The sequence below is a fragment of the Physeter macrocephalus genome, chromosome 5 (assembly GCF_002837175.3).
Source record: "Physeter macrocephalus isolate SW-GA chromosome 5, ASM283717v5, whole genome shotgun sequence".
Taxonomy (NCBI): domain Eukaryota; kingdom Metazoa; phylum Chordata; class Mammalia; order Artiodactyla; family Physeteridae; genus Physeter; species Physeter macrocephalus.
This window is the reverse complement of record NC_041218.1, coordinates 451,738-466,471: the sequence shown is the minus strand read 5'-3', so window position 1 is coordinate 466,471 and position 14,734 is coordinate 451,738. Positions and strand designations below refer to the sequence as shown.

Here is a 14,734-nt window from a genome sequence, read left to right as displayed (position 1 = left end):
ACGTGGTACATATATACAATGGAATATTACTCAGCCATAAAAAGGAATGAAATTGGGTCATTTGTAGAGACGTGGCTGGATCTAGAGACTGTCATACAGGGTGAAGTAAGTCAGAAAGAGAAGAGCAAACATCGTATATTAACGCGTACATGTGGAACCTAGAACAATGGTACAGATGAACCGGTTTGCAGGGCAGAAATAGAGGCACAGATGTAGAGAACAAACGTATGGACACCAAAGGGGGAAAGCGGCGGGGGGTGGGGGGGATGAAATGGGAGACTGGGAGTGACGTGTATACACTGATGTGTATAAAATGGGTAACCAATAAGAACCTGCTGTATAAAAAAATAAAATAAAATGTAAAAATTTTTAAAAAAAATTGTCACAGATAGAAAACAAGTGATTTGGCTTCCTAGTAGACTAAACTAAGAATCTAATCTTTATTCTGAAAAATAATTTTTCCATTTAAAAAAGGTTTCTTTACTCATGTCATCCAAATGCTTCCTCCTGCCTTAAACTCCCAGTGATGAAAAACTCATGTAAAAGAGCATTCTCTGGGCTTTCAGCATCCGCACTTGACGTGCCCTTTGAAGTGCTTGCCCCAAACAAGACAAAAGCAAACAGGAGACCGAAGGCCTGGCATGGCCACTACCGGGGAAACAGACGCTGGCACAGCCGGGGGCTGGGCCGCCCTGCACAGGCATCCTGCCTGGCTCCTGTCAGAGAGGAATCCAGCCCACACCTGGTTCTGCAGGAGATGGAAGCCTTGGCTTCTGATACCACAGTTTCCCTATTCCACCTACACTCTGCCAAAAGCCTTTTTTTAAAGCATACTCCAGGCCCTGGGTGTGACACAGAAGTTGGGCGAAGAACGTGGAGTCGTTGCTGGGCGAGGCCCAGGGCGTGTCCCCCCAGGAGGGCTCCACCAGGACCCCAGCCTCGCCGTCTGCTCCCCACGGGGCACCCCGCTGGCACCTCTGCCTCCCCTCCCCACAGACATGCGCTGGGGCCTCCTCTGGGGAGGGACGCGCGGCGGACCCCCGGCGAGGACGGGAGAGGGGTGCAGCCCGGAGAGGGCTGGGAGTGAGCTCCCAGAGTGGAGACCAGGGACCGCGGACGGGGGCAAAGCCAGACATTCCTGGGGGGAGGGTTCTGGGCGGGGCGGCGAGCCACGGGCCACACGAGCTCACCCGCAGGGCCCCGGGGCTCGTCCCTGGCAGAAACGGTCAGGCAGGTGGAAGACAGCCAGCTCGGCTACCAACCTCCCACCGCCCCACCGATGGGCCGGGACCCCAGAACCTGAGGAGCCTGACGACAAGCAGGCGAGAGCGAGGGAAGCGCCCGTCCCCGGCGTCCTTCCTCCGAGAGAAAGGCTGCGGGGAGAAAGGGTGAACTGGGGAGCAAAGCACAGGAACGGGGCACTGACCAGCGCCCAGCAGATACCTCGCAGCAGGAATCCCACAGCCCACGCAGGTGAAGACCCTGCCTTCCCCAGGCCTGCCCAACACGGGGCGGCGAGACTCGCCCCTCAAACTGCAGTTCAGAGGGCAGGCCACCGGCCAGAGTCACCGGGCTCCCCTCAGGACAGTGGGGGGCGGAGGGGGGGCGGCCCGCAGAGCCACACAGGCAAGCAGAGAGGGACAGCCTGCAGTGACCGCCGGACACCAGAGGGGACTTGGTGGTGCCAGGACCACGCACCCCGGGCCCCAAATCCGAAGGCCTGAGCCCAGGGCCCACAGCAGAGACACAGCGGAGTCGGACCCGGGGGCAGCAAGGCCCCCGCTGCGCGCTACCGTCACCGCGGCGGCCTCTTCTCCGACAGACCGTGCGGCACAGAACATCCCCAGGCGAGCGGCGCAGGCGGTGGTGGACTCGGGAGCCCCGCGCTGGGGGAGCCCCGCGCTGGGGGAGCTCTCTCTCCACGGGAACCGGGCACTGCGGGGCTGCCGTGGACGCTGCGTGCGGTGCCCTCGCAGGGCGGCCGCCGTATCCTGTGTCAGGCACAGAAGGCAGACATGCTCAGCAAGTTGGGTCCCGAGTGCTGCGTGTGACCCCCAACGCTTCTACAAGATACGTGAGGCCTTCAGTCTCTACCGTCAAACATGTTTATGCTTCGGTGACGCGACAAAAATCCAGACACTTAAAAACAGTGCCAACTAGGCATGTCAAATATACCCCCAAAAGTGCTCTGATTTCTGCATTTATCAAATATCAAATAGTTAAATATTATTTAAAAGAAAGTGTTTACTGTGTTTGAAAAAGAGTATGGACCATCCCTTTTTATTACACTCTCCACTCAAACGTGTAAGAATTCGTATGACTATTATTTAAGCCCTCTTTCTTTTATTCAAGGGCCTTAAGCTCTTTGAAGGGATGACATAACCTGCAGATGTGTTATCACCATTATTTGTTCTCATTGTTACAATATAATGAGGAATGTATTCTAGTTGGGCTGGTGACTTTTTAAAATATGCTTATAAAAAAAATCATATGACTTTTGGTTTTTTTTTGTTTGGCCATGCCACAAGGCTTGTGGGATCTTAGTTCACTGACCAAGGATCAAACACGGGCCCTCTGCAGCGAAAGTACGGAATCCTAACCACTGGGCCGCCAGGGAAGTCCCAATATTACTATTTTAAATGGTAATGCTTTTGCAAAAACCTCAGTAGTCAATTCAGCTGAGACTTGGGACTCAGCAAAGTCACACTGTTTTCAATAATAACAATATTCCACCCTGTCTGGCCACCAAGCTGGAGAAAACTGGAGCTTCTAAAAACAAGTAGGGTTACAAGTAGGACTGCCATTACCAAGGGCTCTCCCACCATCTCATGAAATCTTCTCAAAAATACAAAGAATTTGGTATTTTTCTCGTGGTATAAATTCAGAGTGGTTTAGGTGAAGTACTTTCATTTCTCTTGACTCCTATTGTGCGTGCAAACTGTAAAGATTACCAGATGGAAAGATGAGGCAGGCTCTCAGTCAGTCACATGCCCCCCGAAATGGTATCTTTTCTCATGTAATTTGTGTCCTGGACCCATATCCACTCAGTCCCCACCACGTGTTTGGAAACTACTAGAACCCTCTCTTGGTTCAACGTGGACCATGTCATGGCATCAGGGACCAGGACGCCCTGGGGAGACAGGTATGAGGCTGGGGAAGGCTCAGTCACAAGGCTGGGCCCCGGTCTCCCGGAACTGACCCTGGGACTTCCCTGTGTTTTGCTTAGGCAACACTTAACTCAGATGGAAGTCTGGTGATCTGAACCTCGGCCTATTTTCAGGCAAAAACAGAAAAGGAGATTCAAGAAGACCCGAAGTATCTTTCGGTAAAAGCAACGTGCCTTTGCAGGACAGAAGACGGCTTGAGAGGGGAAGGCTGGGGGATGGCAACTTGCGCCGCTTCTTCTCCAGATTCCCATTCCCACCCACCATGGAGAAACTGTGCTTTCTTTCGCTGGTCTGCCTCGTCTGGTGCCATTAAAATACCAGCTATTTCAGAGAACATACATATCACTGAATTGGCTTCAAGCCGTACCTCAGGTTAATTACTGCTCTGAGCTGGATTAAAGCCACAGCCCCAGATGGAAAAAGCATCAGCCTCCCAGGGCCAACTTTAGTGGCTGCTCCGTGCATTTACAAGTTGACTATATTTCACTGCTAGAGTCAGAACTGACTTGCACTTTAATGTAAAGTCCTCTTCCCTATGGCAGCCAGGTCAGCCTTTCTTCGGAAAATGCCTGCCGCCTAACAAACTTCTAAACACACCCTTTGTACTGTACATAGGACATTGCAAAATGGGCTTTTAGGACCACGCGGTGACACAGACTGCTCATGTCATATGAGGGAAGCTTCATTCTCTTACCTGCCAGCACACCTCAGGAAAGAATCATGAGTGACCAGAACACCCCCATCCCTTGCCTGTCTGCCACTCTAAATGTCAAGCTTAGACTGAACCTACTCTTAAGTTTTTCTCATGAAAGTAATTCCTCCTTCATGCCTTACTCTGAAGTACACTGTTTGGTGTAAGAAGTCTCAAATGAGAGCTAGCTTCTTTGGTGTTTGTATTACTACATTTTAAAAATCTGATGGAAACCCAGAGGCATTCTGAACAGAGTTTATGGACACATCAATCTGTGAATGCTACGGTGGCACTTGCACTCCTGCCACCTTGGGAAGGCTAAAGGTGTCCAGAAACAAGTCATCCATTGCCAAACATCAAAATTCCCCAGAACAGCTAACCAAATAATTGAACCTGACACTCAGAACAACTCCCAACATGGAAAATCAATGTCCCCCGCCCCAGATGTCCTTGTTCTTCTGCAATTGGAGGGACAAGTTCTAACAGCACATAGAACCCTTCTGCTGGGACCTGCATCCTACAGAGGTGTCCCTGCCCCATCCCGGGGTCATCTGCTGGAAAAGGTCAGAGACCCCGGACCCAATCCCAGCACTGGGTGTCCTACAGCGTGCTTCTTAGCCACTCCAAGTCTCAGTGTTCCCATCTGTGAAATGGAGATAGAAACGCTTAGCTGTCAAAGCTATTCGGGGGCTCACACGTAACCACATGTAGAGTGCTCCAGGGGTTGCCAGGGTTCAAGGGACAGAGGGAGGAGGGCACGGGGCAGTGCTAGGGCTATGGAACTGTGCTACCTTCTGTCACTGGAATCTATACGTAGAACCATATACCAAAAGGAAAACTCCATTTCACTGTGTGATCACTTTTAATTAAATTAAAAAGAGAAATCACCCCAATCTGTTTTATAACTATTAGCTCATCCCCTCCAGCCCATCACACCCTCCAACTGCCCTCACGGAAACCAGTACTAGTCACACAGGCTGAGAGGGCGTGTGTTTGTGTTTTCTGAATCACAGTCAATACGACTGGAGAGAACAGATAAACACAAAATAAGTAAACCAAATGCCCTCTTACCCACCTCCACACAGGAGAGTTAACGCCAAGTGATCATCACAAAACCCTCAACAGCTTCCTTATTTCTGCACATCACACACGGAGGCCGTATTATAGGACCTGATGTTTCACGCGTCAGCACCTCTAGCCCAAAGTTCAGTTTCTCCGGCTAACATGGGAGTCACCCACTTACCACAACTAACAAACGAAAATGTCACTTAACATGTGACCGTGAGTGTTTCCAGGAGAACCGCACCTCTTTTCACTTCCTGCCCTAGATACTTAAGTAGTGATCATGGCCAAGTTGTTAGAGAGAGCACGAGTTAAAAGAAAAAGTTTCCTTCTTCCTTCCACAAACTCTGTTTCCAGCCAGCAGAAAAGGGCATTGACTGTTTTCTGCTCCTCCAGTTCTCTGGCCTCCTATCAACCAAGATTTGAAAAATATGTCCAGCTGGGTCTACATTTACGAAGGTCAATTTAGACTAATGTGAAAACAGCTGCCAGGTGCTTTTATGTGGCACAGAGAGTTATCTGCCATGAATTCAACTGTTTGCTTTCTCAGGAAATGGAACGTCTTGTCAGAAGAGATAAGATAGGTTCTTAGTTAGCTGAGCCTCACCGGGCCTGCGTCTACCGGGATACAGCTAGATGAAAACCGTTTTTGTCCACTTCTTAAGCCTTTTTTTGCCTCTCCACACATAAAGAATACTTAAACTAGCAATATTTGCACATAACCAGGCATATCTTAAATATCTACCACCCAAAGCCAGAGGGTTCTTTTTAGTTTGGATCACATTTAGTTACAAACACCCTTTCATAAAATATCTTGAAATTCTAAGGTAATGCTCCAAGAGGTCGTGGTAATGGAAACCCTTTTTAGTAAGACCATGCATAATGACAGCTCAGCTGACCCCATCTCTCCATACTTCACTCCACTTCCTCACCCCATATTCCTAACTTTCAAAAATCCTAAGAAAAGTGGATGAATAACTGCATTCTCAAGTTAGGTAATATCGCATGTAAAACACAGAACAAAATAAACTCAGAATGCATAAATTATTATCACATAAAAGAACCAATGACTGCCACAGAGTTCATCAAAACATGTGCCCTGGGGTGATGAGCCCAGGGTTCCATCCTGCCTGAGCTGCAGATTCACTGCGCTGCTACAGCCCTTCTTCACGGGAAGCCAGGAATCCAACTAGTCTGCACATTTCATGGCGTATAGAAATTATCAGCGGAGACCAGCACCACCACCGAGAGGAAAGTAGAAAGCAGACTACTACGAAATTAGCACACCCCCTGCACCTCCTTGGTGGGTACCACTGATGGTGATCTTGGTAACCAGGTGCAAAAAGAGATCAGCTTTTAAAAGAAGAGATGCAAGATGCTGAGATGTACAGCTAAGCTTAGCACAGAGAGGAAGCCATCTAAAAACCTCTGTAATTCCTACACATTCCTCCTGAGTCTGACACATTTAACTGCCGTCTCTGGACACAGGAGACAGCCGCACCACAGTTCCACCCTAGGTGAGCCCACTGTCTGGCACCTCCCTTTCCCGGAAGCCTGGGGTTTTCCCTGTGCCCCAATCCTTCTGCATGGGGACATCAACCAGCACCTGAGCTGCAGGAGCCAGAGGAGGAGGAGGAAACAACAGGCAGAGAGAGGCCACAGCCAGAGAGAAGGCAGCAGGGCTCTCTCGGGGGGAGGGGCAGGCCGCTCATCACCATACAACCAACAAAATCAACAGCTCCGGACCCCAAGAAGAAAAGATGGATTTGTGCTTTTGTGGCAGGAAGGATGCTGATTTAAAAGTAAACATCAAACCATCTAGGTGACAAAGCAAGCCGACTCCTGCTCCGAGCAGCTCTCTCCTCAGCTCCTTGCGGGCTCACTAGTGAATGAAAAATGCGTGTGGGCAAATCGAGAAGCAAAAACAAAGGAGAAAAAGGAAACAGGCGCCCATCTTCAAAGCCAGGTGCACTGGGTAGGTCTGACTTTGGATTCTCCAAGCAAAATTTGCACGAAAGGTTGACTCTGTCCTTTGGCAAAGGAAATTCATTTTTCTTTAGCAAAAGAGGAGGATCTTTAACATGACTGCCCTCCGGCAGTGGAGGCTGCCGGAGCAGGTTCACAAACTGGCTTCCCTGTAACTGAAGAATGGCTTAAAGACAAAAGGCTCACGTTCGCATCAGCCTTATGGAAAAAGTACTGAGCACCTGAACAAAAGGACGTCGTAAAATCACAGGGAAAGGCAGAGGAGGGAGAAGGAAAACCCAAAGATGGACTTACACGAAGAGAATCACTCAGCTGCCCGACATAGCAATGCCCGACACAGCAATGGTGTTCCAGCTACAAACAAGTTGTCATATCATTGAGAAGGGGTGCCTTCTTCCTGCCCCATTCAGCTCTGATAATAGTGTCACAAACAATGAGACACCATGTGCCATAAGGGAGCCTTTTGCACCAGAAAGGCATGGGCAGAATGGGTGGTGCAAGGTCAGGAAGCTAAAGTGATTAAGGTGGAAAAGGTGCACTGAAGAGAAAGGGAGAGGTGCGACATCCACTGTCAGTGGGAAGCTGCCATCGGCTGCCGTGGAAATAAGGCCTCGCCACGGCATGTGGCTCAGAGCAATGGAGTTAAACTCAGACATGGTAGTTTTGTCAACCCAGGGTTTCAACAAGAGCTCCTTCACTGTCTAAATGTGAAGAGGCCCCTCGCTCAAGCAAGGCATCTGGTGCAAAAAGAACTGGTCTTAGGTCTTGGTGACATTTGACACTTCATTCTAACCTACAACTTTATGGTGCAAGTGAGGAGCAAAAACGTGTTATCTCCTTGAACCATGTGTTGTACAGGCCTTAACGTGAAGTTGAGTGTGAAGAGCTAAATAAACAAATAGGTACAAGTGACATGGTTGGGGCCAGATCTAAGGTCTCTGGGTGCATCTTTCCCTGTCCATCATTATTTGGAACACTGTAGTTGGTGTGACCGCTAACAAACAAGATCCAGATGGCTGAGAAAGAGAAAAACAGTAGCATATCCGTGCACTTTCTGGAGACTGTGTACGTGAATCCTGAGGATAAGGCAGCAGCCCTCTGGGTGAGGACGGCGCACGGACATAAGGCTGGGTGAACAGAACACTGGGTGCGTACATAGGTAGACACGGCTACATGCAACCCCAGGTTGGGGCCCCAAATGGGAAGACCACACTTCCATCTCACTACCTGTATACACTGCCATGGCAGTGTCCAATCATCCCTGGATACAGCAGGTTAAACGGATCACCTGGAGTTCCTGAGACAGTTCTAACAATGTCTAGGCCCCTAATGTTGTCCCACATCAAGACTGCATCCAGAAGGCTCCCTTGGGCCACATCGTGAACAGAGGGAGAATAAGTCACCCCTTCTCAGTGATTTGCTTGTGAGCCGGAACTCCACTGCTGTGTCGGGCAGTGCAGTCCTGGGCAGCTTAGCGATTCTCTTCTCTTCACATGTGTCCGGCCCTGGGTTTTCCCTGCTCCCTGCCTCAGCTACCACCCCCCTCCCCACTTCCTCCTTTCTCTACGATTTCTGAAAAATGCTATGAACTGGCAATTACAATGGAAAGAGAGTAGTCGAGGACCAGCCTCCCCCTCATCTCGTAGAAGCTGTTGCCTTCCCTGCAACACTGAGTGGCCAGTGTCAGCTGACCCTGGCTCTCCCTGACCGTGTGTGTATGTAGAGGGTGGCGTCTGGCGAGCTGAGCAAACAGCTCTCACGTGAGGTGATATGCCAGTTCCGGCCCGACAAAGGAGGGAACACAACCCAGCAAAAGCAGACCAGCATGCAGCTAGGCCTTTGTTGCTGATCTGGGGCAAGGTCCTGGAGCTCAGGGCAGAGTGAGCCGGGCCCTGAAGCCTCCCCAAGCAGGGCTCACCTGGCAAGGCTCACCTGTGCATGGAGCGGCCCCCAGGGCCCGAGATGACTCTGACAACAGGACCCCAGGATGTGGCCAACCAGACATAGTCTTCCACCCCAGGACTCCACCCCAGCAGGCGAGGACCTCCTCCTGGACCCAGCTCTGCCTCCAACTGTGCCACGCGGCCCACCAGGCCAGGACGCTGCCCACCAGGCCAGGGAGTGCGTGTGGAGACCCGGAAAGCAGGGAGGGACTCAGGGCAAGTGGCCGCATTAGCGAGGAGTCTGGGGAGACCGCTCGCTGCAGTTTCCGTTTGCCTGGGACAGCGAAGCCCAAAGAGACCAGAGGCAGGAGGCGGCGGCGGGCGCCGGAGCGAGGCCCCCTCCACCACCCCTGGCCCTGGATTTGCGCTCAGTCTTGCGGCAGCGTTTATTCCGGCCTCGAAGCCGCGGGCACGCCGGCGGGTGGAAGGCCTCCTGCACACAAAGCTGAGCGCGGCGGGAGGGAGGGGCCCGACTGCTCCCGGGGCGGAGGGTCAAAGGCCACGCCTGCAGGAAGGCGATTCGGGGCGCTCCCCCACCCTCGCCCCCCCACTCCCGTCACGGGAGGAAAATGTCCGTGCGACTGCGAGCGCCGGCGGCGGGGAGGAGGCCGCGCGGGGCGGGGAGGACCCCCCGGGGGACCGAGGCCGGGGGAGCGAAGGCCCCGCGCGCCCCCGGGCGCCCCGCCCGCCCTCCGGTGCGGCCCGCGGCGCACGCGGCACGACCACGCGGGGTCGCCCACGCAGAGCGCGCTCCCACCGCCCCGCGCCCGCCGGGGGCCGCAAACCGAGGGGGAGCGCGGGCGGACCCGCGACGCTCGCGCGGCCCTCCCTCACCTCCCCCCCCGCCCACGCAGAGCGCGCTCCCACCGCCCCGCGCCCGCCGGGGGCCGCAAACCGAGGGGGAGCGCGGGCGGACCCGCGACGCTCGCGCGGCCCTCCCTCACCTCCTCCCCCCCCTCCCCTCATTTCCCAGGCGCCCCCGACACCGCCTTCTCGCACCAAGAACCCCCGCCCCCACTCGGGTCCCTCCGCCGCTCCCCTCAGTCATACGGGAGCCCCTCCCCCACCTCGACCCAGACCCGACCCCCACTCACCGAGCAGCCCTGGGAGCGGGCGGGCGCGGGGCGCGGGGGCGGCGGGCGGGGCGCCCGGCAGCAGCAGCAGCAGCAGCAGCAGCAGGAGCGCGAGCGGCGGCCCCATGTCGGCGGCCCTCAGTCCATGGCGGCCGCCCCTCCCCGCGCTCCCGGCGCTGCCGCGGCTTCAGCACCGGACAGCGCCGCCGGCCCCGCCCCGACACGCCCGGCCCCGCCCAGGCTCCGCCCCCGACACGCCGCGCGTCCGCCCGCCGGCCACGCCCCCTCCCCGCCCCGCCGCGGGGCGCGGGCCCCGAGACGTGTTCCGGTCTTCCTGGCCCCCAACCCCGCCGCGTCTTCGCGGGCGCCCAGCCCCCCGTGCCCCGCCCCTGGCCTCCTGCTGCCCTGTGGCCGCCGAGCCTCCCTGGTCCGCCTGCGTCCCATGGCTTCCTCGACCCCTCCGCCCCTGCGGGCGCCCAGCCCCCGCCCACCCCGTACCCCACGCCGGCCCACGGCCTGAGTCGGAAGCGCACCTGCAGCGGGCAGTGCGGGCCTCCCCAGGAAGGGGCTGCAGCCGCGCAGGGTCTGCGGGTGTGGGGGTCCTCAGTCTGGGAAAGAGGGGCTGGAGGAGCCTAACCTGCGGGGTCAGCGGGGGCGGGGCCTGCGGCCCTGAGCTCCAGCCAGCGGGGCCAGGATTCCACAGTGGGGACCCTTCCCTGAGGTGGGGTCAGTGGGGGTCCTTCCCTGCTCCCTGTAGCCCGCCCTCCACAGGCTACCGTCCGAGTGTCCAGCAAGGGGCGCTGGGGCCCTTGCATTCCTCCCCAGGAGACTTCCACTCCCTAAAGACCTGGGCACAGCGCGGGGTCCCTCAGCAGATGGGGGGTGTGCGTGTGCGGGGCTGAGCTGGGTGTCCCCCGCATCCTACCCTGGCTTATCCCCTCAGTCACCCCTCTCTGCTGGCTGGTGTGGCTGACCCCAGGGTCAGCTGTGCCTACTCCCGCCCGTCCCTGGTCCCTGCCGGGCCCTCATCCAGGCAGGCTTCCTGCGGCCTCCCCACCCCAGACAAGGCTGGGCTGCCCAGACGCTGGGGCTGGGGGTGACCGCTCGGCCAGCCCACCTGCATGTGGAACTGAACACTGGGCCTGACTGTCCCACAGACCCCAGGCCCGTCCACCTCCCGACCCTGCTTGGCACCCTCCGTGCCGCAGCACCCGAGAGCACCTCCTCCTCCTGTCTCCTGGCCTAGCAGGCAGGTGGGTGGGGAGTTTTATCTTCTCTTTGGCCCAACGGCCCAGGGGACCGCCCCCCAGAGAAAGCGCTGTGCACCCTGTGGGGACACCGTCCCTCCCCAGGATGCGGCAGCCGCCACCATCCATCGTGGTCCCACGGCACCCTTTCCTCCTCCTGCTGCACCCCACAAAGGGTGGCCCACCGGTTGGGGAAAAGCACTGGCGAGTGGGCTTTTCAGGGCACGACTTGTTCATTGCATTTTTCTCCGCAGCCAGACCTGTGTTAGCAGCATGCTGCTCTCCCCTCAAAGCATACGAGCCTCCCGGAGCGGACGCACTGCTGAGATGATTCAGCCCCAGACACGTCTGAGAAAGGCTCCAAGAGGCTTATTCCTCAGCCACGCTGAGCACCCCGCCATCCGCAATGGAAGCCCATGGGGCTGACCCCAAACGTGCGCTCTGGGCATGAGACCCACCCCGGTGAAGGCCTGAGGCTGACAGGACGTCTGTCCTCTGATGTCCACAGAGCTGACTGGTGATACATTTGCTGCCGGAAACGACAGGAAAAGACAGGGAATAAGACCGGGGTGGGCTAGAAGCTAGAGCTCATTCGTGACAGGCTGTTAAGCGATTCAGAAGCTCGAGGGTGGGGCGGGAAACCGCCCAGCAACGTCCGTGTGATACCGAAGGGCCTAAATCCACCTCTTATAGATGCAGGTCTCCGTCGTCTGATACCTGCCTGACAGGCAAATCCGAGGGCATTTACAGGTTGGCCTTGGTGAAGGACCCAGAGGAGCCAGGCCCCTCCTGAGCCCGCGCCCTGCAGGACTGTTGCCGCTTGGGGCTGTGGGGCTCCTTCCCGGGCATCGATAGATACACGGGCTCCAGGAAGAGCCCGGAGGGGTTCGTTCTTTCCTTGTTTGCCTGGCTGCTGCTGACGGCGGCTTCCGGAACCACGTCCTGCGTCACCCCTGGGCCCCAGCTCCAGGACTCTGGCAGTCACAGCACAGTCAGAGGGCAACACCCCAGAAAGGGAAAGTGGGGAACCAGAGGCACAGGAGGGACCGCAAGGAAATCGTAGCAACAGGGCGTGGAGAGAAGCACAAAACCCACAAGGAGGCGCAGGAGGTTGCCCGGGGAAGGGAGGAAAGGAAATCTCGCGCGGGAAGGACAGGGCCGTTCCAGAGGCAGCCCAGATTTCTGATGGGCGGGAGGGCTGTGCACGGCCCTTTCCGGAGTGCCGCCGGGTACGTGGGCACCGTAGGAATCCCCAGTGCTGGGCCCCGACAAGCAGGTGTGCGTGTGTGCACACAGGAGCGTGTCTGTATGCGTGTGTGAGAACATGTCTGAATGCTGTACAAGGCACGGAAACACATGGATCTGTCCACTGTGTGCACAGCATTCAAACCCAAACACATGCTTATTACTCCCTGAGCCCTTTGGGTGGGGGCTGGGTGTCTCCTGCATGGATTGATGCTTTGTGCCTTTCTCCGTATGAAATCATTCAGTCCGTTACTGTCACACTTGCTGATATTTACGGTAGGCAGCCATAGCATGCCAGAGTCTGTATGTGATGCCATCCTGTGGTTCACAGTGAGAACATAGTTGCAGTCACAGGTCAAGGAATGACTCTTTCAAGGAGATTTTCAAGACCCTTGAGCCATGTGTCCCTTCAGGGGCCTCCTGTCCACCTGAGGAGGGAGCAGAGTGAAACTCCCAGCGAGGACACAGGTGGGGCTCAAATCCCAGCCCTGTGTGCACCAGCTCTGCGGCCTTCCTGCTCCTGAGTGGTGACAGTTCAAACCGTTGGCAAACCTGATGGTTTTGACTGTCAGTGCTCTGGATTACCTCGGAGCTGACCAGAATATCTGTGACATCTCATTAGGACCAGAAAGTATTCAAGATGGGGGAGCTGGGCTCCCACTCTCTGTGCTGAAAAAAACGGCCCAGCGGCAGGTGATTCAACTGGGGCGGTAGGCGTGGGAGCCGGCGGGAGACAGGCTCAGACACGGATGCCAAGGATTTTACCGCGTCGGCAGCACGGCCTGTGTCCTCCTCATGTCGGTGGACGCCCGGTGTGCTAGGCTGGAACGCCCATTGGATTTCCACTTGATCAGGACATCTGATGGCCCCAGTTCCACCCAGGAGGGAAAGTGGGCTGCCAGACCCCAAGGAAAGGGGCCTCTAACGGGCCCTCGGCTGCTTGCCTGTGACGTTCACGGAGCCCCTTCTAGAGGGCGGGGAGCAAACGATCCCCATCCCACTGCTGCAGAGGCCAGGACCCCAGGTGGCTGCCCTCACTCAGCACAGGGACATCGCCCGCCACCCCCCACTCCCGAGTACACCGTGCCTCCCTTTTTCTCCCGGGGGTGACAGCTCTGTCCCACACCGAGTGCCACCTGACTCCAGGGCACAGCCCAGAGCGGGGAGGGAGGAGCTGCACCCCAAAGCTTCGAGGAATCAGGGTGAACATGCGATTGCAGGACACTGAGAGGATTCTGGAGACCCGGAGGATGGAAATCTCCAGGAGGGCCTCCCCGCTGGGAATGGAGACCCCCTCCCCACCCCACGAAGGGACCCTTGCCTGTTAGCCAGGAGACCCTGCTTTTACTCCGTGTGTGATGCCAGAGCGGAGGGCTTTGTGAGTGGGTGGCAGGAAGGGGTGGGGTGGACTAGATTGGAGGCGTGTCTTTATCCTTTCCTCGTTCTGCCACACACTGTCATCACACACGCGAGCGTCGGCAATACAGCGTTGTTTTGCGTGTTTTAAACCTGCTCCCCGCGTGAAGCCCCAGCGCCCCACCACTCCGCATCTGAGCACCCCGCTCTGTCCCTCGTGCACACGTGTAGGGACTTCTCTAGGGTGTATGCCTACAGCAGGAGTGTCTGAACTATTTTGACCCAATAAAAATGGAGTTATATTTTTTCACAAATTGGATTATTTCACCCATCAAGTTTGACACAAGATAAAAGAAAACCCGACTATCCTAAAAACGTACATGTAAATTAAAAAGCCAATTAACCTCTTCCCACAAAGGGAACAAACGCCAAGCTCCATTTTAGAGTGCTAAAACAAATCCAAGGAACTACTTCTCATCTTGCACAAACTCTTCCAGGAATACCAAAAGACGGAACACTCCTCAGTTCATTTTATGAGGCTTGCCTATTCTTGAAACTAAATCGAACAAGGAAAGGGCAAAGAAGAAAAAAAAAAATTCACCATTACAAAGTACGGCTTAGTTAATTAGCAAAGATGTTTAGATAGTTTTATGTTCAAAACCAACTAAGTAATCAACCCCCCACCTCCCAGTCCTCAGATATTCCTCGGTAAAACCTCGCGCTAAATGCTCACGACCACGGCGCACAGTCCATTTAGGCACCTTCTTCGAGAAACAGAGGCACTGAGACATTGGCACTTCTTTCCTTCCTGCTGGGGGGCTGAGACAGAACACGCGTGCATTTGAAGCAGCACCCCAGGCGGCAGGATGCTGACGGCCTCGACCTGGGCCGTGGCTGTCGGGATCTGAACGTGGAGACTCTGGCAACGGGGGTGGTGCCGCAGGACGATGCAGCCAGGGAGCTG

At 55.6% G+C, this 14,734-nt stretch overlaps 1 protein-coding gene across 1 annotated transcript in view; it reads right to left on the bottom strand.

Moving 5' to 3' along the window:
- The window catches only part of PTPRN2 (protein tyrosine phosphatase receptor type N2), a gene marked incomplete at its 5' end in the record, with an annotated part of 716,488 nt that extends 706,503 nt beyond the window's left edge, over window positions 1–9,985 (bottom strand). Inside the window, 1 exon segment of the mRNA XM_055084697.1 lies at window positions 9,944–9,985. Within this exon segment, the coding sequence (XP_054940672.1) occupies window positions 9,944–9,985 (42 nt within the window).
- Between the last annotated feature and the right edge of the window lie 4,749 nt (window positions 9,986–14,734).